Genomic DNA, 27518 nt, shown 5'->3' with positions numbered 1-27518 from the left:
GAATGGAAGAAGATCAATTAGATTCCAGCAAGTTTGAAACTCCATTTTAGTCTCCAAAAATTTCAGGACTAGTAAAAGCTATTCTTGAATGCATATTCATAACTGAATTCTGAACTCTATCAATTGAATTAAGGCTTACATTTGATTGATTATAAATGGGTTTCTAGAAATTTAGTTGCATTAAGAGCTATATAAACTTTCATTTAACTCCTTAATTGGGAGAGGTTTCCAAGCCTTGGGCCTGTTGAATCGATTCAACAAGCACCCAAAATAGGATATCTATGGCTTGGGGTGCCTATGGATCAAATACTCTTGGTAGGGAATAATTTGGGAAGCGAGACTCTACGGTTGGGCTGCCTGTGGAAGGGCAATCTGTGGTCAGAAAGAAGAGAATGATGGAACAAGGGTGAGGGTGTGGGTCGATTGTACCTAAAGTGAGAGAAGAGAGCAAAAGAGAAAAGCAGATCTACCATTCTTAAGAAGAAAAACATGAGCGATCGTGAAACATGGTTCCATAAATCAAAATCTAAAATTAGGCTTTGGGAAATCTTACCACGATACCTCAGATCCGAATTCCGCAACCCCTAAAACCCTAGTTGCAAGACGAAAATCCAACTTTCTCTTCTATTTTCCCTGCAAAAATGAAATTGATAAAATTATTTTTATTTTATAAACAAAAGCCTCAACAGATTTGCAACCAAATCTGAGAGAGACAGAGAAATACAGAGAAAGAGTGATGAATTGCTTGAATTGTTGTCGACCTCTAACAACCGCTTGAATTAGTGTTGGCTCCGGAATCAACTTCTGTCTCATCATCCTTGCCAAGATAAAGTTTCTCCATAGCCCTACACAGCGCTTCATCCTCATTGTTTTCAACAATAATTCTCCCAATAGCCCTCAACAGCGCCTCATCCTCATTGTCAAGTAGATCACTCCCATCAACACTCAACCCTGCCTCTGTGTTGGAAGATGGACAAACTCCCTCATCATTCTCATCAAGAAGTGGTTTCCCAATAGCCCTCAACAACGCTTCTTCAACTTGAGAAGGACTTGCCTCATTCTTATCAACAACAACAAGTCTTTCATTAATAGCCGCCAACTCTGCCTCCTTGGGAACATTATTGCAGGGGAAAATTCCTCTAACCCCAACAACTCCACCATTAACATCGACACATGAGAAATTGAAGATATCTGCTACCATCATAGCACTTGAATGTTGATTAAGCATTTGTTGTTCACTATCCCTGCCGCTTCCCAATGACCAATTGATGAAATCTGTGTCCATCATCGTGGCACTCGAACGTTGATTAGCCTCTTGCTGGTCAGCTTCTCGGTTCCCAAATGAACAATTTTGCTGGTGAGGAGGTTCACTGTTCTTGAATGACCAATTGAAGAAATCTTCTACCATCATGGCACTTGACTGTTCATTAGGCTCTTGCTGGTAAGGTCCCCTGTTCTCGAACAGAAGCTTCCAGAGTTTAACTCTACAATTGGATCTTGACTGATAGCTATCGTAAGAAAGCTGGTGACGTAACTCGGATTGGTGAATGTGTAAATTGTCAATAGCATCCTTTCCATGCAAAGGAATCCCAAACCAGTCAAAGTCTTTGAAATAGTGAAGGTACATTATATGTGGATGAGTAGTGTTGCGTGTGAAAATCTCCGATGCTTGGTTCGCCCACGGATGAGCCTGCAAAGATCAAGTGATGAGCACAAGAGAGTCGGTGTGGCTTCGGCCTAGGACTCTCCGATGCTAAAGTTAGATCACCAGTGCAACAGCGTAACTGCTAGTAAAAGTGAGATGATGAATGGTGCTCCATACCTGGGTATTTATAGAGTGAGGATGAGATGAGGCGGTTGGGAGAGTCCTAGTATGGTAGGAGTCCTTCTTTTGGAAGGCTCTCTCGCGTAGAGCGGAGTGGAGAGCTATTTTCGGGGTCGGACTCTTATTAAGGTAAGAGTCCATGTAAATTGTGATTTCGTATTGCGCTGGGATCGTGGCTCGATCCTTATCCCGTGATTCTCGGGATGTGCTGACGTGGCCCCGTGATCCCCGGTGGGGCGCTATGGTAGCCTCTGTGGAGGAGGGCTCGGCCTAGGAGGTCGGCCTGGTAGGTCGGTCTTGGCAGTCACCTCGGCCTGGGAGGTCGGTTTGAGAGGTCGGCCTGGGAGGTCGGCCTGTTACGTCGGTCTCGGCAGTCAGCTCGGCCTAGGATGTCCTGTGTATGCTCGGTCAGGAGTTTATGGCTGACTTGTGTGAGCTCGGCCTTAGCCCCAGCTGACTTGTGTGAGCTCGGCCTCGGCTTCGGCCTCAGTGCTCGGCCTCGACTTCGGCTCTAGTGCTCGGTCTCGGCCTCGGCCTCGATCTTAGTGCTTGGCCTCAGCCCCGGATGACTTGTGCGAGCTCGACCTCGACCTCGGCTTCAGTGCTCGGCCTCGGCTTTAGTGCTCGGCCTCGGCTTTAGTGCTCGATCTCGGCCTCGGCTTCAATGCTCGGCCTCGGCCTCGGCTTCAGTGCTCGGCCTCATCTTCGACTTCAGTGCTCGGCCTCGGCCTCGGCTTCAATGCTCGGCCTCGGCTTCAGTGCTCGGCCTCGGCTTCAGTGCTCGGCCTCGGCCTCGGATTCAGTTCCAGTACGTTTACGTGGTAGCTTTTGGTTGGTTGGGGGATTTTATGACACATCACAGGCCCCCCACTCATCAAGGCTCGGCTCGTCCTTGATGAGTGTCATCTTTCGGTCCGCTTAACGGTTTTGTTCCGAGGCTAAGTCCGAGCTCTTTTCCTTTGGCGATTTGACGTTGTACTATCTATCAGTTGGGGTGTCTATGCCACAGTACTCGGCGTAATGATGATGCTCTGGATTTTGAACCGTCTTTTGATTTGGATCGTTGAATCACGCTGAACTCTTCCTCTTCTTTTTTTTTTTCTTTTTTGGTATGTACAGGGCCGAGCTACCTCTCTATGTATTGTGCCGAGCAGTCGGCTCTTTAATCAATGAAAATTTCTTTTCTCAAAATTTGTCTAACTGTTTTAGCTCGGCAATTTTAGCCTTCTTTTCCTTGTGTATGTTGTTCCATTTGATGTTGTGGCCGAGCAGCCTCCATAGTTGAGCATAATGCCTTAGCTTAGTTTTAGACTTTGTTCAGCTCGGCCATGGGGAGAGTTTGCTCTTGTTGGTTCAGACGTCGGCCAGTCTTTGTGGGTTGGTCTTATGACTTGATTGCCGATCTATGAGGGTCGGTCTTTGAAGTCGGCCAGGTCTATGAGGACCGGTCTTACGACTTGGTTGCCGACCTATGAGGGTTGGTCTTAGAGGTCGGCCAGGTCTATGAGGACCGGTCTTACGACTTGGTTGCCGACCTATGAGGGTCGGTCTTTGATGTCGGCCAGGTCTATGAGGACTGGTCTTACGACTTGGTTGCCGACCTATGAGGGTCGGTCTTTGAGGTCGGCCAGGTCTATGAGGACCGGTCTTACGACTTGATTGTCGACGACTTGGTTACCTTTCACCCTATGAGGGTCGGTCTTTGAGGTCGGCCAGGTCTATGAGGACCGGTCTTACGACTTGGTTGCCGATGACTTGGTTGTCGTCCATCCTTTGAGTGTCGGTCTTTGAGGTCGGCCAGGTCTATGAGGACCGGTCTTACGACTTGGTTGCCGATGACTTGGTTGTTGTCCGTCCTATGAGTGTCGGTCTTTAAGGTCGGCCAGGTCTATGAGGATCGGTCTTACGACTTGGTCCGCCCGACGTGTTGCAAGTACGCTAAGCAAGTGGAGAAAAGACTTTATTTCATTGAATCAAGAATGTCGAGGCCGAAGCCGAATACATAAATGCTTGTCATGAGCTGTGCCGAGCAGAATACTTAACAAAATTACTGAAAAAATTCTTCAAATTTTTTGAGTTCCAAGGCCCCGGTACCGTCTTTGTTGGGTCTTCATCACTAAGGGAGAACGGGATGAGGTCTTCCACGGGCCTTCTGCGCCTTTTGGTGAGCTCATCCCGCTAGTCTTCAGGGAGGTGCTCAACGCACATAGCCATTCCTCGGACATTTCCTTTGTTTTGCTCTACAAAGGTGGCGTAGCACTCTTGAGCTCTCTTTTTATCACCTCGGATTTCTCCGATGCCGTTCTCTGTGGGGAATTTCATCTTCAAGTGTATTGGCGAGATGATAGCTTGGAGGGCGGTGACCGATGGGCGACCAAGTATGGCGTTGAAGGCCACCACCGACCGTACCACCATGAACTTGACTTGGATCGTCGTTTGGTATGGAGCTTGCCCGAACGTGACCAGGAGGTCTATCGACCCCTTGATTGTGGCGGCGGCCCTCGAGAATCCATGGAGTGAGGTGGCTTCTGGTTTGAGCGCCTCATCCCCGAAGCCGAACTGTCGATACACGTCCAGCGACATAAGATCCACGGATGCTCCTGTATCGATCAATACCCATTGAATGAGTCTCCTCGCTATTTCTACCTGTACCACCAAAGCATCATCGTGAGGTAAACTTATACCTTCAAGGTCGGCCTCAGAGAAGGAGATCGTCGCCTTCGGCCTTTTGCTTGGCATCTCCGCCACTCCGATGAATCCTGCATTCGCCTTGGCTTTTCGGGTGGATTCATGTCCGGGCCCTCTGAGGATGGTGTATATGGGAGCTCCTTTCTCATTGCTCGGCCCGGATCCGTCATCCTTCTTTTCGGCTCAGACCTTGTCCGTTTCGCGCTCGGTCCTCCGGCTCTCAGACCTCGGCTCGGGCTTCCTTTGATCGTGGTCTTCGGGTCGTCGACTTCCATGTTCTTCTCAGCTCCCCTTGATGTATCACTTCAAGTGCCCAGCTCTGATTAGCTCTTCGATTTCTCATTTTAGCTGGTAGCACTCCTCAGTGTCGTGGCCTTCATCCTTGTGGAATAGGCAGTACTTGTTGGGGTTTCGGGATGACCCGGCTTGCATCGGTCGAGGTCGGCGTATGTACCCGTCGTCTTGAATTTGCATCAAAATTTCCTTCCGCGACCTGTTTAAGGGAGTGTACTCGGGACTCTGAGCTCGGTCTGAGCTCTCGGCTCTGCGATCAGTCTTGGTCCGCTTTTCATCCCTTCGGTCATCGGTCGCTGACCTTTTATTCTCTCCCTCGTTTTCATTCCCCTTGCGTGCTTGGAGAACGTCTTCCATGTTCGCAAACTCGTTACACCTGTTGAGGAGCTCGGCCATACTTTTGGTCGGCTTTCGAGCCAAGTCCTTGATTAGGTCTTCATGTGTAAGTCCATTGCTCATTGCGGTGTGAGCTGTGGCCTCATCCAGGTCTCTAACATCCAAGGATTCTTTATTGAACCGGGAGACGTACGATCGGATCGACTCGTTCAACCTCTGTTTCACGCTGAGGAGGTTCACCGTCGTCTTCTTATGCTTCATGCTACTTTAGAAATGCATGACGAAGGCTCGGTAAAGTTGGGCAAAGCTTGTAATAGAGTTCGGCGGTAGCCATGAGAACCAAGAAGTTGCCGCACCCTTTAGGGACGAGGGGAAAGCTCGGCAAGAAACAATCTCAGTCCCGCCGTACATGGTCAGCATTGCGTTGAAGTAGTTGATGTGGTCGGTCGGGTCGGTAGTCCCATCATACCGGTCAAAGGGAGGTGGTTTGAACCCTACTGGAAGCGATGCTGTCATGATCTCAGGCGGATAGGGGTGACGCCCGACCAGTGAGTAGGCATCCGGAGTTGCTTGTTTCTTAAGCCCTTCAACTTGCTCGGTCAGCTCCCTTAGCTTTTTCTCCATTTTAGACTCTGGAGCTCGGCCATTTTGTTCCTCAGCTCGGATGGGGTCTTGCGCTTTTTCCTGCTGAAGTAGGCCGTTATGGTCGGCCAGCTCATCCTGATGAGGTCGGCCAACCTGATCCTCTCGCTCGTGTTGACGAGCCCGACCATTATGGTCGGCTCGGCCAACATCACTTCGCCTAGTGCGCCCGTCATCTCTGTGGTCAGACTCATGTGGGCTCCTTTGTCCATCTCTCCGGCGAAGTGGGCTTCGTCGCCGAGGGCTATGGCGAGAATCCTCTTCTTCCCTTGTAGCGCGTCGCACTCGGGGCTCTTCACGTCGGTCTTGGTGTCTCCTCTGTCCTTCACCGTCACCAAGTCGTCCAGAAAAGATCAATCTCCGCGTAGCTGACCCTGCTGGCTCGATGGCCTCTGCGGCCCTCGGGCTTCGACGATGTCCTCGCTCATCTCACCGATTACTCCCACTTAGTCGTGGAGGTGGAGTTCTTCGGCCTCGGGGATGGGATGACGCGGCTCGGCTAAGCTCAGCCCTCTGTCGATCACAGTGCTGTCATGGATCTTCTATTTCACATGCAGGTGCCCGCGGGGGCACGACCGGTGGTTGACCCATTAGCCCGCCCTGAGCCATCTGGGTCATGAAGGTGCGCAACATCTCGTTAGTTTGAAGCATCTGCAATTGCAAATCCATGACCTGTCGATTATTCGTCGGCCCTTCAGGATCCAAACTCTCTGGCAAAAGTGGTGGCGGCGGCAAATTCAACCCATTCGGCTCGGCCTGAGTTTGGTCTACCGCCGCCGAGTCCAGTACACTTTCCCCATTGCCCCCGTTCACTGGTGGAGTGGGATTGACAGCGGTACCAGCATTGCGTGAAGCACCTCCCCCTCGTGGGGGTCTTCCTGCCGCCCCTTGCCGCGACGTCTCCGGGGGTGGCGATTGTCTCGCCTGCCTATTAGGTTGCAAGTCATCTCCTCGAGAGGTTGAGCCATGTTGACTTGATCTCGTGTGCACCATTATTGCTGCTCTTGAGGTTGGTAGAAACGACAACGACTTGCTGATGTCGTTCCCACAGACGGCGCCAAATCTGTTGCGTGTGAAAATCTTCGATGCTTGGTTCGCCCACGGATGAGCCTGCAAAGATCAAGTGATGAGCACAAGAGAGCCGGTGTGGCTCCGGCCTAGGACTCTCCGATGCTAAAATTAGATCACCAGTGCAATAGCGTAACTGCTAGTAAAAGTGAGATGATGAATGGTGCTCCATACCTGGGTATTTATAGAGTGAGGATGAGATGAGGCGGTTGGGAGAGTCCTAGTATGGTAGGAGTCCTTCTTTTGGAAGGCTCTCTCGCATAGAGCGGAGTGGAGAGCTATTTTTGGGGTCGGACTCTTATTAAGGTAAGAGTCCATGTAAATTGTGATTTTATATTGCGCTGGGATCGTGGCTCGATCCTTATCCCATGATTTTCGGGATGTGCTGACGTGGCCCCGCGATCCCCGGTGGGGCGCTATGGTAGCCTCTGTGGAGGAGGGCTCAACCTAGGAGGTCGGCCTGGTAGGTCAGTCTTGGCAGTCACCTCGGCCTGGGAGGTCAGTTTGAGAGGTCGGCTTGAGAGGTCGGCCTGGGAGGTCGGCCTGTTAGGTCGGTCTCGACAGTCAGCTCGGCCTAGGATGTCCTGTGTATGCTCGGTCAGGAGTTTATGGCTGACTTGTGTGAGCTCGGTCTTAGCCCCAGCTAACTTGTGGGAGCTCGGCCTCGGCTTTGGCTTCAGTGCTCGGCCTCGGCCTCGGTCTCAGTGCTCGGCCTCGGCCCCGGCTGACTTGTGCGAGCTCGGCCTCGGCCTCGACTTCAGTGCTCGGCCTCCGCTTTAGTGCTCGGTCTCGGCCTCAGCTTCAATGCTCGGCCTCGGCTTCAGTGCTCGGCCTCATCTTCGGCTTCAGTGCTCGGCCTCAGCTTCGGTCTCAGTGCTCGGCCTCATCTTCGGCTTCAGTGCTCGGCCTCGGCTTCGGTCTCAGTGCTCGGCCTCGGCCCCGGCTGACTTGTGCGAGCTCGGCCTCGGCCTCTGCTTCAGTGTTCGATCTCGGCCTCGGCTTCAATGCTCGGCCTCGGATTCAGTTCCAGTACGTTTACGTGGTAGCTTTTGGTTGGTTGGGGGATTTTATGACACATCAAGTAGTGAACTCAACGCCCTCAATTCTCAGCGTATGAACACAGCTGGTTGTTTTTTATTTTTTGGCGGATAGATGCGTAAATATAACAATAGATGGTTTGTGACCTGAAATCAGAGGGTAATTCCAAAACAAGGCACAGAATTAACTGCTTTTTATAGATCCCATCAATATCAGTCAAGGAAAAACTTCCTAATGGGTTGTCAGGTAAAAGTGTTCCCTGCAAGTTAAGAGGAAAGGAGCTGTTAATCATCAAAGAAATAAAATAATCGTTGTTTCTAAATACTTGCAAGGGCAAGAGATCACTGCCTGGTCGCGTGGCTCCTGAACAAGGTGGGACGGTAATTTCATGCGCTCCTAGAACCATGTGACTTGGTAGTGTTCTTTTTTCATAATAGTAATTAGAGTAAGGGAAAACAAGATAGAGAAAGGACCTGGCCAAGTATTTTCCTTGAAGGTACCGTCGAGTTATGGCATCCTCGGACATTGAGTTCTACCAAGTATAGTTTTCCCCCTAAGGCCTTGAATCTCTTCCAACTTTATACAACCCTCAAGACATAATATCGTCAAAGTTTTCAGCCTTGATAAATCCGGCAGTCTTACCAATGAAAAACAATCTTCACAACACAGCTGAACTAAACTTGAGAGAAGCTCTGGGAGGTATTCCAACTTCTCACACTTAAGAAGGTTTAATTGGTTCAAATATTCCAAGCGTGACAGATCTATCGGGAGGGATTGAAGCCTCACAGGCATTTTCAACTCAAATATGTTTGAATGCATTGGGAAATCTTCAGGAATTTTTGAAATACTGGTTCGTTTCAGGTTAATGTGATGCATGCACCTCATTCTCCCCATTGATCTTGGTAGCTTCACTAGTTTAGGACAACTAGAAGCATCTAATACCTCAAGCTTCTCTAATAGTCCAACACCATCAGGTAATTCCTCAATTTTTGAAACATTAGTCAATTTTAGCTTAACCAAAGATTTTAAATACCCAATGGACTCAGGCAACTTCTTGAGTGATCTGCAATCCGTAAGAACAAGTTCAACAAGAGAACTCAGCATGGAAATGTTGTCTGGGAGTTCTTCAATATTTGACCTTGACAAGTCAAGTTGGACTAGAGAGTCTAGATCACCAATAGAATCAGGCAACTTCTTTAGTGAGTCGCAACATTTAAGAATAAGATTTTTGAGTTGACTCAATTGCCCGATGGATTCGTCTAACTTATCCAAGGATATGCAGTATCCAAGATCCAATCGCTCCAAGTGAGGAAACCATGAAAAGTCTAGGCATGTAGCTAGATTGTTACTGTGACTAAGATTGAGAACTTTTAATCTTTGGAACCGCTGTCAAACAAAGAGAAAACATACTTATAGTACTATCTATAAAACTAAAGGGAAAAATTAAGCACGCTACTTGGTTGGGTGGCCACTGCGCCAGCGGCTGGGCCAATGGTAGTGGGTCCATGGGCATCAATCAGTAGAGCGGGATGGTCTTTTTGTATGCCCTTGTGAGAGGGAAGGCTTAGCGGGGCATGACTAAGCAACGTTCTTTCTCCCAAAGTTAAATAATCAATCAGAAAAAAAAAAACAAAAAAACAAAAAAACAAAGGGTTAAATTCTATACCTTATTTTCATCTAGAGCCTTTATAATCCAAGCTTGTTCAATCATGCTACATGATAGGTCGAGAGCATCCAGACTTGTATGATAAAAGTTGGCTGGTAGAATATTCAAAGGACAATTATCCCATTTGAACCACTTTAAGGTAGAAGGAAGCAATGGAAAGTCTCCCCTTAAGTGTATTGGATTAATGTGGAGAAATCTTAGATCGGGACATCTTCCCAAAGTGTTCAATATCTAAAGGAGCACTTCGTAAGCCAGGGGGGGAACGATCATGCCTTTTATTTTGTCAGTTCCCTACAATAGAAATAGCCAACCATGAGTCCATATTCTACTACGCTTGCTTGGTTCCATAAGGTTCTCTTCAAAGATAATTTTTCTTTCCATTTCTCGAATTTGATTATGCATCGTCAAGCAACAGTCACCATACTCATTATATTCAAATTTCATAAGAGACCTTTTATTTAGTCTATGTATTGCTGCTTTAGGATAATAACCACAAACTTCACATACAGACATTACAGTTTCTTTCTCCCATCCATTGAAAAAGCATGCAGCATCGAGAAATATGGATTTCTCATAACAATCTTGTAGATTATTGTAGCTTATCTTCAACCTTGTACGGAGTTTTTTATCAGGAATTTCTTTCAATTTTTTTAATGTATCTTCCCACACTTCTTTGTCATTTATGTTCGATAGGTAAGACCCAATCACCTCTAAAATTAAAGGCAACCCTCTTGAATAGCGTATCACATCTTGTGATAGTTGCATATAATCATCAGGAGGTTGGTTCATTGAAAAGACATAGGTTATTTTTTTTTAAAAGACAAAGCTACCCTTGTTATGACATGAACTGTGGATGTTTTTGTAATTTCACCTCCTTCCCCTTCTCACACTCCCTCTCTCTTTCTTCTCCGTCTCCGGCTATCATGCTCCTGCTCCGGCTCCATCCCTCTCCCCTCCAAAAATTCTGACAACCGTAGGTCATCTCTGAAAGGATTATAAGATTCCAAAGTCACAAAACTACGATTTCAATCAAGAAATGAATTCGATATCACGGAGAAACCCAAATTCTGTAGTTTTCAAATGCTCCAAAGGCACAAGAGCACCAGCTCAGGTACAAACAAACAGGGGAAAAAAAATGGCAGGGAAAGTGGGAAAAAACGAGAGAGATACCGCTAAATCCTCAGGCCTCTAGGCTGTTTTTGAAATGCAGAACGAGGTATCCGTAATACTGCTTGAATTGGTGTTGGCTCAGGAGTCAACAGTTGTGTCATCTTCCTCGTCAAGATAAAGTCTCTCCATAGCCATCCAGACTCCCTCTTCCTCATCGTTTTCAAGAACAATGCTCTCAATGGCCCTCAACAGCTCCTCATCCTTGTTGTCAAAGAGATGACTACCGTGAGCCCACATCCCTGTCTCTGTCTCTTCAACGGAAGATAGACAAGCTCCCTCATCATCCTCGTCAAGAAGTGGTTTCACAGTAGCCCTCAACAAGGGTTCTTCAACTCGAGAAGGACTTGCCTGATTCTTATCAACAAGTCTTTCAATAGCCGTCAACTCTGCCTCCTCAGGAACGTTATTGTTAGATCCTCTCACCCCAACAGTACTCGGTTTAAATGAAGGTACTCCACCATTAACATCGACACATGAGCTATTGAAGATATCTGCTAGCATCACAGCACTTGAATGTTGATTAAGCATTTGTTGTTCATTATCCCTGCTTCCTAATGACCAATTGATGGAATCTGCTTCCATCATCATGGCACTCGAACGTTGATTAGCCTCTTGCAGGTCAGTTTCTCTGCTCCCGAATGACCAATTGGAGACATATGCTCCCATTATCATGCCACTAGAATGTCGATTATGATTTTGCTGGTAAGGAGATTCACTGTTCCCTAATGACCAAATGAAGAAATGTTCTACCATCATGGCACTCGACTCTTCATTAGGTTCTTGCTGGTAAGGTCCCCTGTTCAGTGTTCCCTGCAAATCAGAGAAAAGGAGCTGTTAATCATCAAAGAAATAAAATAATCGCAGTTTGTAAATAGTTGCAAGGGCAAGAGATCGCTGTCTGATCACATGGCGCCTGAACCAACATGGGGGCCAATGAGAGGGTATAAGGGCATCAACATGGATGTGATTTTTTATTTCACAAGGAGGGTGGGGCGGTAATTTCATACGCTCCTGGCACCACGCGGACTAGGTAGTGTTCTTTTTTCATAATTGTAATTAGAGTAGGGGAAAACAAGATAGTCCAACACCATCGAGCAATTCCTCAATTTTTGAAACCTTGATCAATTTGAGCTTAACCAAAGATTTTAGATCCCCCATGGACTCGGGCAACTTCTTGAGTGATCTGCTATCTCTAAGAATAAGTTCTTAAAAAGAACTCAGCATGGAAATGTTGTCTGGGAGTTCTTCAATATTTGACCTTGACAAGTCAAGCTGGACTAGAGATTTGAGATCACCAATACAATCAGGCAACTTCTTCAGTGAGTTAAAACATTTAAGAATAAGAATTTTGATTTGACTCTCAACTGCCCAACTGACTCGTCTAACTTATTCTAGGATATGCAGTTTCCAAGATTTAATCGCTCCAAGTAAGGAAACCATGAAAAGTTTGGGGATGTAGCTAGATTTTTATCATGACTAAGATTGAGAGCTTTTAATCTTTGGAACCACTGTCAAACAAAGAGAAACATACTTATAGTACTATCTATAAAATTAAAGGAAAAAAAAACACTACTTGGTCACGTGGCCATTGCACCAATGGTAGGGCAATCATGCTAATCAAATAAGAAAAGAAAAATTCAAATACTATACCTTATTTTCATTTGGAGACTTGATAATCCGAGCTTGTTCAATCATGGTAGATGATAGGTCGAGATTAACCAGCTTCTTAAGATAAAAATTGGCAGGTTGAATATCCGAAGGACATTTATTCCAACTGAACCACCTTAACATAGAAGGAAGCAATGAAAAGTCTCCCTTCTGGAGAAATCTTAAATTGGGCATCTTTGCGAAGTCTTTAATATCTAAAGGAACACTTTGTAAGCCAGGGGGAACGATCATGCCATTTATCTTGTGAGTTTCCTGCAATAGAAATAGCCAAAGTAAATGGAAATTGGTGGACACTAAAACCCAAATAAAATAAAATAATAATGGGAAGTGATAAACACACACACACACACACATACATCTTACCTTGTGTCCTTCTAATACTTGTAGGATTTCATCATAAGACCATAATCTACTACGCTTACTTGGTTCCATAAGGTTCTCTATTATGACAATTGTCCTTCCCATGTCTCGGATTTGACCATGCATCCTCAAACAGCAGACACCATACTCATTATATTCAAATTTTAGAAGGGACCTTTTAGTTAGTCTCTGTATTGCTGCAGTAGGATACAATCCACAAGCTTCCCATATGGACATTGCAGTTTCTTTGTCCCATCCACTGAAAAAGCATGCAACATCGAGAAATATGGATTTCTCATGCTCGTCTTCTAGATTATCATAGCTTATCTTCAACATTGTTTGAATATGTTCATAAGGAATTTCTTTTAATTTTTGTAACGTTTTTTCCCACACTTCTTTGTTACTTATGTCCGATAAGCTAGACCCAATCACCTCTAAAATTAAAGGCAATCCTCCAATATGGCGTACCACAGCGTGTGAAAGTTGCATATAATCATTAGGAGGTTGGCTCATTGAAAAGGCATGCAAACTAAATACTTGAAGAGAATCCTTAAGGTTCAGCTCTTGAGGCCAGTAGATTGCGTCAACTTTAGCCATATGCAAAATGTGTTCATCTCTGGTTGTTATTATGACCCTAGTTCCTTGACCAAACCAATTGATTTCACCTACCAAAGCATCTAATTGTTCATAGGTGTCCACATCATCAAGAACAATTAGAACTTTTTTGGTACAAAGCCGTTGTTTAATCACATTTTTGCCTCTATGATAATCATCTATGTCAATGCTTATTTTGAGGACATCTTTAAGAAGTCGATTCTGCAAAGCCTGTAGAGTCATGAATTGCGTTGCTTCTCTGATGTCTCGAAGAAAACTGTGCCCTTTGAAATTCAAAAAGATACGATTGTATACAGCCTTGGCAATAGTTGTCTTTCCAATGCCACCAAGACCACAAACTCCCACGATTCGAACATCATCGGAATCACAATTTAATAAAGATAACATCTTATTAACATGGGAATCTAATCCAATAGGGTATTTGCATTCAACAAAGTGGATGCTACTTATCAATTCATCCAAAGCCCTTTTGACAACTAAGTCAACTAGTGCTGCCTGATTCCTGCAACCATTTCATATCAAGAGTACAAAATCATAACAATTACTGAGATGAAAATACCTACTAGAAAAAGACCAAATAAATTAAAAGTTTTTGAAGGAATGAAAAGCTGTGAGAACTAAACACTAACGAGAATTTAGTATGAGTACAAATTAGAAATATACATCCATGTGTACCAAGTAGGGGTGTGGCTTTTAATTTAGGCCAAGTGTTTGTACTTTTTTTATTTTTTTTTATTTTACATAAACATAGATATCATGGAGTAATAATAGAGCATCAAGACAATCTAGGTTAATTACTAGTTTATTTTAATACTAAGTGACTTATAGCTTTTAAATATTCTGCATCATAAGAGGAAAAAGAGGAAAATTGAATCTTTCTGATTAACCTAACCACCTTGAGCTTCAAACAATGTCAAGGATCCTAGATAGCATGTTTTGAAATGTCCTATTTCTTGAAAATTTTTGAAACACTTGAGATACAAGGGAAGGGTCTAAGACATAGATGACTATAACACAAAATTATGAATATGGTTTGATCAATAGGATAGCCCTAATCCAACATTGTGTGATAATAGTGATTTGTCCTCTAGGGATATCCTCTTATTAAGAGAGAAGGAATAAGGAGCCATCACCTAGATTGGGGTTTAGCATTCACATTCAAAATATTTGACTCCATACGAGTCATATCGACTTTGAGTCAAGTTGCAGACCAAAGAAGGTGTTAGATACTCCAATTAAACCAATCTTCCCATTTATTTGGGATTTTTATAAGACAATTATATTTCAAAACTAAACACAAATCGTGCCATAATTTAATAGAGCATAAAATTAAAGTACACAAGAAAATTAAATAAAAGAGAGAATGGAGACTTACCTCTACATGTGTGTGTTACAAAACAGAATTCGTATACATGATTTACAACATACAAAAATTATATATCCTATATAATATATTGCTATAAAAAAATAAAAAGGGTGGACCCAATGCACGAGGCTCTGCCACTGCAATAAAAAATAAAAAACCCAAATGGCAAACATGCAGCATTTATGACAACGCTATTCTAGAGTTGATCATGATATATTGCTAATTAATAGTTAAAAAAAATAGAGGATTTTCATATGAAAAAAGATATAAAATTTGGAATTTAACAAATATATGAAATGACTAAAATACACTTCTAATGCATGAAACCCTAAAAATGCTTCAAAAAACTGGAAAAATTAAGATAAATCAGAGAATGTCTAAGAAACGCCTAGTAATGATAATCCGATTAAAAAAAAACTCTAATTTAGATTCAAACGACGACCGAAGGATCTGTCAAGATGAAAACAAAGCGTTTTAGGACGGCATCGAATCCTCATCAAAACGAGACAATAATACAAGGAAAACAAATAAAAGCAAGCGAAATCAGAACCATTCCTTCATGCGCACTACTCATGCAAAGATGATATGCCTCAAAATGACCAAAATTCCCCTTTAAATGCATATAATCCAAAATAGTCATGCTAAAAAGTACATAAAATAAACAAAATTTCCTAAACTATCATTGAAATACAAAAAATAAAGCCGCCCTTGCACCCAGACACAGGGGTACGTGAAATGACCACCACACCCCTGGTCCTTTCCACCTTTGCAGGGGTGCGTCATTTAGCGCGCCCCTGTGTCTGGGTGGGTGCAGGGGCGACGTGCGTTGTGTGAACGGGTGGCGTTCCTTCTTCCTAATAATAATTGAGACTCACCCATTTGTGTCTTTGCTGAGAACCCATCCCTTTAGACTCCCTACCGCTGTCAAAGCTTCCCTCCAACTCTCCACGACGGGGGACTCAAAATTCTGTTCATGTTCCTGAAACGATCCTTGGAAACTTCCAGTTTGATTCCGAACATGCGATGGCTCAACGTCAAAGAATATGGGTAACACAATATGACCGTTGGATTTGTGGCAATTATGAATCTCAGAAAGTTCCTTGAGACACCACTTGCTAGAGGCATAGCCCTGAGAGAAGACAGGGATTGAGATTTTGGACCCCTCGATCGCTCTAGTGAGGGCTGGGCCGATAGCTGCTCCACTCCACAAATTTTCACTATCCATAAAGACATTGATTCCCTCTCTTTTCGGAGCTTTGTGAAGGAAACTAGTGAAGTTATTACGAGTGTCTTCACCCCTGAAATTGAGAAACACATCGTAATTATTGTAAGATGCAGATGAAGACGCTGAGGAGTAGAAGGAGGAGAAGGCTTCCATTGATTTCGCCATGAAACTGCAATTGCAACAGTTGAAGTTGCAGAGAGAGATGCTGAAGGAGCTTTCTTCTTATAAGGATAGCTATACCAGAAGGCTTGATAAGCTCTCTTGGTCTCAAAGTTGATTCCATGTGGAAAGTAACAGACAGTTTTCAACAACAAACATAGAATGTGAAAGCGCGTGGGTTCCACAGTGGATAAGAAAAAGACATGAATTAAGGAAGACAGCTTCCAAGAAACAGAGACTGTCTTTCTCTCCAAGTACCAAGCGAGCAGGTAAGTGGTAGTGATCAACGACTCAACGAGCGATAATGGGGGAGTGCATACTCGAACCCCACAAGCATTTATTTTGAAATTAACATTTTTAGCCCCAATGCAATGCTTTCATGATGAGTCAAATAAAATTCAATGGCAATAAAAAATTCAAGATATTTTCATGAATATATATATATACAAGAGATAGTTATGGCAGGCCGAGAAGGGCTAAAAAGATCCTGTCCAGCACCTTGCCCGGGCAGCATGAGGAGGCGGGGTGGGACTAACGAATTCGTCCATCATCTACAATTGTGAGTAGAATCGACCTTTTTTTTCCCACGGCCCGTAAATGCCGACTCTCTATTCTCTACGCATTGTGTTTGGTATTTAATTGATACGTCAAAAGTTCAAAAGCTGATGGAACACATTAAATCAAATCATTTAAACTATATCTTTCATATTAGGCTGATCTAATGTAATGTCCATACAATAGAGTGATCGGATCCCATTAAATACATAACACGTGGACCCATGTGACCGTGTGATTCCTTAATTCGTCTCTTCCACATCCATCCAGAAACTCCATAACCACTAGTCCGACGTCACTCTGCGTAGAAAAAACTAACTTTGAAGTCTCGATCATGATCTGATCTCACCAAGATTTTCCTGCTTTCACAACCCACACAAGCCATGCATCCCCCCATATTCATGAATGAATCTTGAAATGAAGACTACCCCCTGCTTTATTATTTTCACTTGTTTGCACGTGGGATGGGGTTATGTACAATAATTTCATGTGAAAACCCAGACTTATTTTTTCTAATGGAAAATAAAAAATTCAAGAAATTTTCTTCGAAACCTCCTCTCTTGTCTTAGGAATTGGAACTATTTCAGTATCGAATACTTAGGTTTATCCAGTGGTTTGGCTTTTTTTTTTTTTTTTTGGGAAGAATAACATCTCTCTCACCTTCTCCCATACATCTCATTATCATAGATAAAGAAGAAGAAGAGGAGAGAGAGAGAGAGAATTTTTGAAAGACTTTCTCTCTAAAAATTTATGACTCAGTGTAGGTTACTTTGGTATATGATTCAATAGGATTGCACCATTTGATACTAATAATCTTAATAAGCAAAGGAATTAAAGTTTAACTATATAATAACTTTACATGGAGTAAAGAGAACAAACATTTTACATTGCTCATAAATTTTTGAGAGAAAGAGTCTCAAAATCTGGACTCTCGCTCTCTTTCTCTCTTTCTCTCTCTATATGTATCTATATCTATCTCTCTAATAGTTGGTGATTATCATTGTTAGAGGAATGATTATGATGCATTCTTTTTTATCAAAGCGTTGAGTGAAGATCACACACACACACACACACACACACACACACACACACACACACACACACACACACACACACACACACACAGAGAGAGAGAGAGAGAGAGAGAGAGAGAGAACTTTCAAAAATTTGCCATTAAGGAGATTCTGAAGTAAGAGATGGAAACGAAGACTTGGATGCTGAGACAGAGTAAGTTGGCTGGCTTTCTATTTGCGGTATTGAAGGATGAAAACCAACCTTTAGGCTGCTAACTACAAGAACCATAAATTTCCAAGGAGGAGAGAGAGAGAGGGGAAATGTAGAATCAAGACGAAAGTTGGTGGAGGAAGAGAGTGGGTTCGATGGAGAAAACTTATTCTAGATTAAAAAAGTACCAAAACTCCAAAAAATATAAAAATAAATGAATAGAGATTAAGGATATTGAGAAAAAATGGATCTTTAAATAAGGGATTAGGGTTTAGGAGGGTTTATTTTAAGTAAAAAATTCTTTACCAAAAATTGGAAGTAAAAAATTTGCCTCATCAAAATTATTATTTATGTTTATTTTGGCACTTGATCGGCCTGGTTTATATGCAAAAATCCCTCGACTATCGAATAGGATAAGGATTCCCTCAGTTGGCCTCACAGATCCCCCGTAATCTTTTTTATTATTTCTCTTGGGTGAGCGAGTGGCTTGTTGCCCTCGCCAATATGATTTAGGACTGAGTCCCCCTTTTTTCAAAAAATAAAATAAAAAGGTGTGTGTGTGTGTGTGGAGGAAGTTTCTTAACCTGCAAAAGAATTCAACTTAAATTGCCATCCTACATTCCTACCCCTAGTAATTACTTCATATCGATATATAAAATAAAATAAAAAGAATAAAAGAATTGGTAAGTTAAAACTTTGAACAAAAATTTTCGCCTAGCCGTTGAGAAAGAGACCCAACCAAATTATAGATTCCAGTTCCACAAAGAGACACAACCAAATTATATTTCTATGTACCCAAAAAAAATTATAGCTTCGAATGAATGTATGTGGAAAAAAAAAATTCAATTCTACTAAACTGGTTGAATTGTTGTCGACCTCTAACAACTGCTTGAATTGGTGTTGGATCTGCAATCAACTTCTGTCTCATCATCCTTGCCAAGATAAAGTCTCTCCATAGCCTTCCACAGCGGTTCATCCTCATCGTTTTCAACAACAATTCTCCCAATAGCCCTCAAGCGCGCCTCATCCTCATTGTCAAGTAGATCACTCCCATTAACCCTCAACCTTGCCTTTGTCTCTGTCTTAGTCTCAGAAGATGAACAAACTCCCTCGTCATTCTCATCAAGAAGTGGTTTCCCAATAGCCCTCAACAATGCTTCTTCAACTTGAGAAGGATAGAGACAAACATTATTGTTGGATCCTCTAGCTCCCAACGTTGTGTTAAGAAACAATACCCAAAAGTAGCGATTTGCAGAAGAAAACAAAATAAGAAAGAGAAGAAGCAACACACAAAACGCACGACACAGAATTTACATATGAGTGAAAATTGAAAATATACATCCTTGTGTACCAAGTAGAGGTGTGGCTTTTAATTTAAGCGAAGTGTTTGCACTTTTTATTTTTTTACATAAACATAGATATCAGGGAGTAATAATAGAGCATCAAGACAATCTAGGTTAATTACTAGTTTATTCTAATACTAAGTGACTTATAGCTTCCTTACCAAAAAAAGAGTGACTTATAGCTTTTAAATATCCTGCTATCATAAGAGGAAAATTGAATCTTTCTGATTAACCTAACCACCTTGAGCTTGAAACAATGTCAAGGATCCTAGAGAGCATGTCAAAATGGTTTTGAAATGTCCTATTTCTTGAGAATTTTTTAAACACTTGAGATACAAGGGAAGGGTCTAAAACATAGGTGGTCATAACACAAATTATATATGGATATGATTGATCAAAAGGATAGCACTAATCCAACTTTGTGTGAGAATATAGAGTTGTCCTCAAGGGATATCCTATTGTTAGGAGAGAAGGACTAAGGAACCACCACTTAGATTAGGGTCTAGGATCCATATTCAAATATATGACTCCATACGACTTAGATCGACTTCGAATTAGGTTGCAAACCAAAGAAGGTGTTAGATACTCCAATTAAACCAATCTTCCCATTTATTTGGGATTTTTATAAGATAATAATATTTTAAAACTAAACACAAATCGTTAGGGATGTAAACGGATCGAATTCGACTCGGATACGGATCGGATGTGATTGGATCCAAATATTCCCTGACCAAATACGAATACCTCTAAACGGATTCGGATACGGATCAAATTCGGATTTTCGACCATCCGTTTAAACCTCTGCCTTGTGTAACCTGGATCTTCCTCCCCCTAACGGATATAATTCACTCTCAATCCATATCTCTTAGATCATGATTCTCTTGTCCTCATATTCTAGAACCTGTTGAATCTTAAAAAACCCTCAAGAGCATTATTTACTTAATTTTTTATTATAAAGTATTCGGATTTTTTTTCGGATATCTCTAAACGAATACGGATGTCCCTAAACAGATACAGATGCGGATCAGATTCGAATTTTTGAATATCCATTTACATCCCTACAAATCATGTCATAATTCACAAAAATAGATCATAAAAATGAAGTACACAAGAAAATTAAATAAAATTAAGAGAGAATGGAGACTTACCTCTGCGGGTATGCTACAAAACAGGATTAGTATACATGATACACAACAGAAAAAGAAAAACCTAAACTATTGCTATAAAAAAATAAAAAGGGTGTACCCAAAATAGAGACAAAATCCCAAAAGCCAGGATCTCCATAGGGCGTTCAAGAATACAATCAAATAAATAATTGAAAACAGGGATAGAACCACCAACCTTGTTTCGCATCCATGATGACGATGATCGCAGCGGAAAATAAAAACCAAAGATCTAGGTGCTTCCCTTCTATTCCCAAAGTAACTGGCTTGATGAGAATACCGAATGCACAGGGACGATGAACACTGAGTATCTCTCTATTTCAAGAATGCACTCCTCAATAGCAATTGAGAATAATTAGTTGTGATGGGTAGAGGGGGGACCTAGCTCTCTTTATATAGTAATTCCTATAGGGTCTGACTCATCACAGTCCCAATAGGAATCTAGCTGCCTACGCTAAAGCCAGTCCACATTAGACTTCTAATACAACTTAATGACCTCTCTAATTAGACCAAAACTCTAATTAGCCTGATTTAGGATAATTAATATTAGTCCATAAAATATTAGAATATTAATCCCTATAGGATTAAAATTTTAACAAGATGTACCCAAATTGCAAATATGCAGTTTCTATGACAATGCAATTCTAGATGTTAATCATGAGATATTCCTAATTAATGGATCCAAAAAAGAAATAGACAATTCTAATAATTATTCAAATATTCTAAACTAGCATCAAAACACTTAAATAGAGGATTGTATATGAAAAAATAATATAACATTTTGGAAATTAATAAATATATGAAATGAATAAAATACACTCCTAATGCATGAAACCCTCAAAATGCTTCAAAAGCAGGAAAAATTAAGATGAATCAAAAAATGTCTACGAAATTTTGCTACTACACTTGTAGCAAAAATGTTCCTGCTACAAGGCTGGCGGCCAAGGAAATGGGGTCTTAAAGGGTATTTTAGAAAATACTAAAACCTAGGAGGTATTTGTGAATCCATAGGAAAGTGAATTATTCAATTTCTTTGGCTGCTAGCCTTATTGCAGGAACATTCTGTTATATACAACAGTCCCTCATTGCCTAGTCATTGGTCCCGTAAGGGCTTGGATGTAGGCATATATTATATTGGGTTCCCTCCCCTTGCACCAACTCACCCTCATAAAAACGATTGTAAGGACTCATCCTCATAAACCGGCCTACAAGGGGAGGGAACCCAATATAATATAGGGTAAAATACACGTACCCCCTAAAATGCACCCAATATTCCTCATGCACCCCCTAAGGTTCTGATAAGGTGGCACACATGGCCTCTGCTGTGCCGCCGGATGTGCACCGCTGCCCCATCGGTACTGTAGAAGATTTTAATACACACTTAGCCTATATTTACTAAAACTACCCTACCTTAAACTTCTTTTCTGAAACTACCTTACTTTTAAACTTTCACATCTCCTTCTACCCTCATGTTTTTAACTACCCTACTTTTGTGAATCACGTTGTAGGTTAATAAAAAATAAAAAACATGGAAAGGTAAATTGAATAAAAAGAAGAAGAGAGAGAAGCAAGTGGGGTGCTTTGAAGAGAATCGATCTGTTCCATGATTTTAGTGCACGATATTGGAATGGGTATTGGTAACCTGTAAAATCGATACGATATCAACCTAGATCGGTTGTAACGGACAAAATTACCCTTGAATCTCCTTAAAAATGAGTTTACTGACCTTTTATCCCTTGTCCATACCGTGCTATCGATATGGCATCAGTGACTAGCAAAACCGATACGTATCGCTTGTAGACACGGGCGATATGATACCGATACTTAGAACCATTATTCGTTCGAAGAAGAACGATGAGGATGAAATGTTGAATAAAAAATTAATTAAATAAAAAAATTGAAGGAAAAAGAAACGAATAGAGTAAAAAATGGAGAGAGAAGAAGTGGGTGGGTGCTTTTATTTTTTACTATCTTAATGACAAAAATAGTAAAATATAGAAGAAGAATGGTAAGTTAAAGGTTATTAGGTAAAAAGGAAGAATAGTATGGGTATTTAAAAACATGAGGGTAGAAGTAGATGTAAAAGTTTAAAAACACGGTAATTTCAGAAAAGAAGTTTAAGGTAAGATAGTTTTAATAAATATAGGCTAAGTGTAGGGTAGTGATAGTAATTGCCCCTTTATTGAAGTCAGAATTATTTATTTACCAAAAAAAAATAAGTCAGAATTATTTGCATTATATATATATATATTTTTGGTAAACTGTTTACATTATATAACATTACATAATAACATAAATGAATAGGACTCTAGAAACTACTAGAGCAGGTGACGTGGACATACAATAGACCCAAAAGTAACTTGTAGTACCCTTCTCCTTCGATTCTAGAAACTAAAATCCTCTATAATGCGATTATCTTGTGATGTACTATAGTGCGGGGCGAGAGCTCTACATGTGGAAGAAGGTTCAGTCAATGGTGTTAAACTGGCGAGCTCAATGCAAGGCATTTTTTTTTTTTCTTTTTTCTCGAGTTTGTCACCGTTGGATGTCGCATCTTTCACGTGTCGAACTCTCAAACCCACACTAAAGTGCATCGCAGGATTTAGGCGGATTTGGCTCTTGTCCAGCCGTGGTGGGAACTGGACCGTCCAACACCCCCTTAAGATGGAGACACATGGCCTTTAAAACATCCAACGGTAAAAAATGAGAGTCTCATTTTAACCCATATTTACCCATCTTCCTCTCTTGCCCTCTCCTTTGACGAAACCCGACCCGAAAGGATTCAAAACCCTCGTTTCTCTTCCTCTTCCCCCCTTCATCTCCTCAAAACCCTCGCTTCTCTGCTACTTTTATCTTCTTTAAGGGATCGAGGACGGCGACGGTGAGGGCGAGGCTAACCAGGTAAAATGAGCATCTTCTTCTCTTTCTCTTCCCCCTTCCTCTCCTCCACTCCTGCAACCTCCGACCACCACTTCCACAGTTCCACCTCTGCCGCACGATGCGCACGGCACCACCCCCAGTACTGGGGCGATAATTCGAGAATTTAAGCAACTTAGCAGTGAATAAAACTGGAATAAGTGATTTTTGTTTTTCTAACAATCCCATCTCCTCCATTTTCACGTTTCACTATTTAAATTGAAAACCCATTCATTCCATATCTTAAACAATCTGATTGGCATCAATGACTGAAGGAAAGCATCTTCTAATCCATTTTAGAGGAAAATTTTTCAGGAGAAAGGTTGCAATAGCAGAAAATTTTTTTGTTCCTCAAATATAACTAATTTGATACAACTTGGCTTAGTTAGGATTTGTAGAGGAACCAAATCCTATTCGCTCACCCCTCAATAGGTCATACGCCTCTCTCAGCCTTGTGGCTGTGCCTCAGTGGGCCTTGTGGCCCCCTTTCACGGTTTCACCTTTGTTGGTTTTGCTTCTGGCTGCGAAGGGTATCTCTGCAGATTATCTGGTTAGCCTCGTCGTCACCGATCACCGTTTAAATGGGAAGATGGAGCCGTTCACCAAGGGTTTGAGCTGAGTTTCCTCCAAGAAAGATGGAGACTATCAGAAAAGGGGAAGAGCCAAGAGAAACTAGAAACGAGAGTTTTAATCTACGGGTTTCAAAATGGTTAAATATTTGGATCCGGGTTTCGTCAAACGAGAGGGTGAGAGAGGAAAAAACGATTACATTATGCCCATGTCTTTTTGGACCATTGGATGTATTAAAAGCCATGTATCTCCATCTTAAGGGGTACTGGATCAACCAACTCCCGCCACGGCAGGACAGGAACCAAATCCGATTTAGGCACCGTAGAGAATTTTTTATCCAAAAAGGGTAGACAGCTTCCAAAAAACATTCGGTTGGGAGAGCACGTGGTTCCAGTTTGCATTCTGGAATGGGTTGACTGACCCGAAGGTCGGTCATCGGTCTTCGTTGGGTTCGGCGTGCTTTGCTTTGTTTCTATTTCCTTGGCATCTACGTGGAGTTTCTTGTTTTGCTCTAGAAAACTTGGAAACCGATTTCAAATAAGAATCTAATTTTTCAGCAGAATAGAAAGCAAATTGGGTTGGTTTTATATTCAATTTGAACCTTATTTTTCTTACCCAAAAAAAAAAAAACATATTTTAGGTGTTTAGGTCAAGTTTTTGTATCCTTCATGAATAAACAAAAATCTTTATTTGTTAGGGATCATAATCCATCAATTTTATTTCCAAACGTTAAAAAATAATAAAATTTACCATCCACATTGATTAAAACACTAAAAAATATATGATTTATTTAAAAAGACTCTGTAATCTGTTGGGTTCCACCTTAATTTGAACTTCTTGTGTTCCTCATGAGATGGACCTGCCCGCTTAGGAGTTGGACTAGAGAATCCAATGTCTGCTGGGGTTATTTCAAATCTGCGGGGGTTATTTCAAATCTGTGGAAAAAGCAACCAAACCGTTCTCATATCGTTTTGGATGGTGTTGCCGCTCGTCTTCGATCTAGCTGAGGTGGATGACATGTGAAAGAAATAGAGAATGGTCGAATGAACCTGACGTTAACTTGTGATTAATCTCTGATGATAAAATTAGAATCAGGCAATAGGTAAGTAAGAGTGAAATATGAAAAAAGTTATAAATGTGAACACCTATCTTTGTCCATCATTGGTCCTTATATACTTTGGGTCGGTTTGTGCTACAACCCCACTTGAGTGGATGGTGAGCTGTTATTGCTCCATTGAGTTAGGTCAGTCGGTTTGACTTGCCTTTGTGTAAGTGAATGGAATACTTAATATCTGACAAATAATGCCCGGGTTCGTTACCATGACATTAAGATCAAAATGGACCGAGGATTTGGATCCTTGGCAGATAATGTTTGGCTTCGTCGCCGTGGCATTAAGAGGAAAATGGACCGAGGATTTGGATCCTCGGCAAGTAATGCCCGGCTTCGTTGCTGTGACATTAAAAGGAAAATGGACTGAGGATTTGGATCCTCGACAAGTAATGTCTGGCTTCGCTGCCGTGGCATTAAGAGGAAAATGGACTAAGAATTTGAATCCTCATCAGTGTTTCAGGTCAAACTTGAGAAGAGAGAGTGTCAGATTCTCACTGGGAATGAGGTTCTAAATAAAACCTCATCTATTTAAACACACAATTAGGAGGGGATGCTCAATGCTTGGATGGATTTTACTCCCCCTCCCCCCTTCTAGAAATCGTCTCTCCCTTCTCCCTTGCTTTCTTGGTCTCTTGAGTTTTGGGGCTGTTTTAGGGTTTTGAAAAAGAAAATTTTGGTTTGGTTTTGGGGCTTTCGTTAAGAGCTCGTTAGAGGAAGAACCATTATCTAGAGGAGGAGCAACACTTAAGGCTCAACAGGTTAGCAGATCTTGATGTTTATTTATTCATTAAGTATTATTAATTATTTGATAATCATGGGATGTGAAAGAAATCTGAATCAATTACTTTTCCGCTGCACATTCGGGTATGAGATATATGGTTTCTTCTTTCCATGGGATCGAAAGGAGAAAATTTTCTCCATTCTTGTGGACCCCATAATTTTATGGGACAAGAAAAGAAAACGTTTGGTAATAAGTTTTTATACTAAACCCTAACTGGGTTGCACTAGGGTTCCCATGGACAACCATTGGAAACCCTAAATTTTAAATACGATGTCCATGGGCAAACTTAGATTTCCAATTATTGTGAAACCAACATGATGGACAATTGATTCATGTGTTAGATGATCTCATGAACTGTAATTTGACTTTATGCTAACCCTGTAAGAATGTAAATATATCCATGACCTACAAGAAGGTACTTGGATTGATGCTGATGGTGAAGAGGTATGAATTGAATAGGCGTCAAAGCTGAGTTAACTGATCATAATTAATCATCTTCATCACATCCCACATAGATGAAATTATTTATTTGACTCAATGTTGGTGCATAGATGTTACTAATGGCTTCCACAAGAAGTGGATCAAAGACTCAATGAAGGCAAGGCACGTTTCAGACCATCTTTGTCTAAAAGTAGGTTTTAATAATTGGCTCAGATTTAATTTATAATTAAGTCAATTGATCTCTAAGCTAGTCATCACTAAATCCATTTCAGATCCAGTTCTACAAACCAGAACAGTCTGGTTAGTAATTGGGTCAGGTTTTATTTGAACAGTTGGTAACTAAGTCCAAACTTGGCACGATTTCTATTTCAATTTCGATTGATTTCATTAAATAGTCAACAAATAAATTTTCGGTCAAGAAATTGAAATTGTTTTGGTTGCATCAATCTGAAATATTTCAAGAATAAGAAATCCATTTGGTAGTTCAAAATCTAATAATTAATGCTCTAAAATTTCTTTAGGAGAGAGTGGTGGTGGCGGTGGTGGGGACAGGAAGGGGGTGGTGGTGGCGGTAGTAACGGTGGTGGTGAGACCATCCGGAGAAGAAGGGCAATGTTTTATTTTTAACATGAAATTACTGCTTTGACCATCAAATTAACCTTATGCTCGATAAAGAGCAATAATGAATTCAATTTCAATATCAAAAGTGAAACAAATCCTCAGCTATTTCAGAATTTCCATTCCATTTGATTTTATTTCACTGAAATAAGGTACACAAATCAAACCAAACGATTTCCAAGATAGAAATCACTCCAACATTGAAATACAAATCATTTCAAACCAGGCGTACGTTATTCACGCAGACTTGGTTCTGTGGATGCAAACTTACAACTCATGAAGTTTGATTATTAACTGATTCAGGTTAACTTGTGCCAGTGATCACTAAGCTAGTCACTTAAACCTGGTTTAACAGCAATTCTCTGATCCAACCTTTCATCAATACTATTCATATTTCAGGAGAGAAACTGGCTTTCTGGAGCTTTCCTGCTTTCTTGAAATTTTCAAACAGAGAAACTTAACTCAAACAAGTATACTTCAAAGTAAACCAATATACATGATGACTTAATTAAAATGTCAATCAGCTTGGAAAGAAACCCTTCTTCCCCTTCAAAATCAAAATCCTAACCACTAACATCACACTTAAAACTTTTGGTATCAAACATTTTTGTCACTAAATTGATAAGGGCACCCTTCAAAGTTCAAAAGCAAGAGGGTGCTCCAATCTAAAACTATC

At 41.5% G+C, this 27518-nt stretch overlaps 2 protein-coding genes and 1 long non-coding RNA gene across 3 annotated transcripts; 1 reads left to right on the top strand and 2 right to left on the bottom strand.

Moving 5' to 3' along the window:
• The first annotated feature begins 1369 nt into the window (after positions 1-1369).
• Positions 1370-8112, top strand: LOC122666543. The gene is made up of 3 exons (XR_006333673.1): positions 1370-1632; positions 5229-5239; positions 7936-8112. It is a non-coding gene; the product is annotated as an uncharacterized LOC122666543 (long non-coding RNA).
• Positions 8015-16182, bottom strand: LOC122666542 (disease resistance protein RUN1-like). Its single transcript, XM_043862558.1, has 5 exons — positions 15612-16182; positions 12759-13872; positions 9558-9848; positions 8365-9277; positions 8015-8150 (listed from the first exon to the last, which is right to left on the bottom strand). Exons 1-3 carry the CDS (start codon positions 16124-16126, stop codon positions 9789-9791), a joined length of 1689 nt encoding a protein of 562 aa, XP_043718493.1. The 5' UTR covers positions 16127-16182; the 3' UTR covers positions 8015-8150; positions 8365-9277; positions 9558-9788.
• Positions 8399-9602, bottom strand: LOC122668667 (disease resistance protein RPV1-like). The gene is made up of 2 exons (XM_043865204.1): positions 9558-9602; positions 8399-9277 (listed from the first exon to the last, which is right to left on the bottom strand). Exons 1-2 carry the CDS (start codon positions 9600-9602, stop codon positions 8399-8401), a joined length of 924 nt encoding a protein of 307 aa, XP_043721139.1.
• Positions 16183-27518: the final 11336 nt, after the last annotated feature.

The sequence above is a fragment of the Telopea speciosissima genome, chromosome 7 (genome assembly GCF_018873765.1).
Source record: "Telopea speciosissima isolate NSW1024214 ecotype Mountain lineage chromosome 7, Tspe_v1, whole genome shotgun sequence".
Classification (NCBI taxonomy): Eukaryota; Viridiplantae; Streptophyta; class Magnoliopsida; order Proteales; family Proteaceae; genus Telopea; species Telopea speciosissima.
The sequence above is the reverse complement of the archived record's forward strand: the minus strand, read 5'-3'. Positions and strand labels throughout refer to the sequence as shown.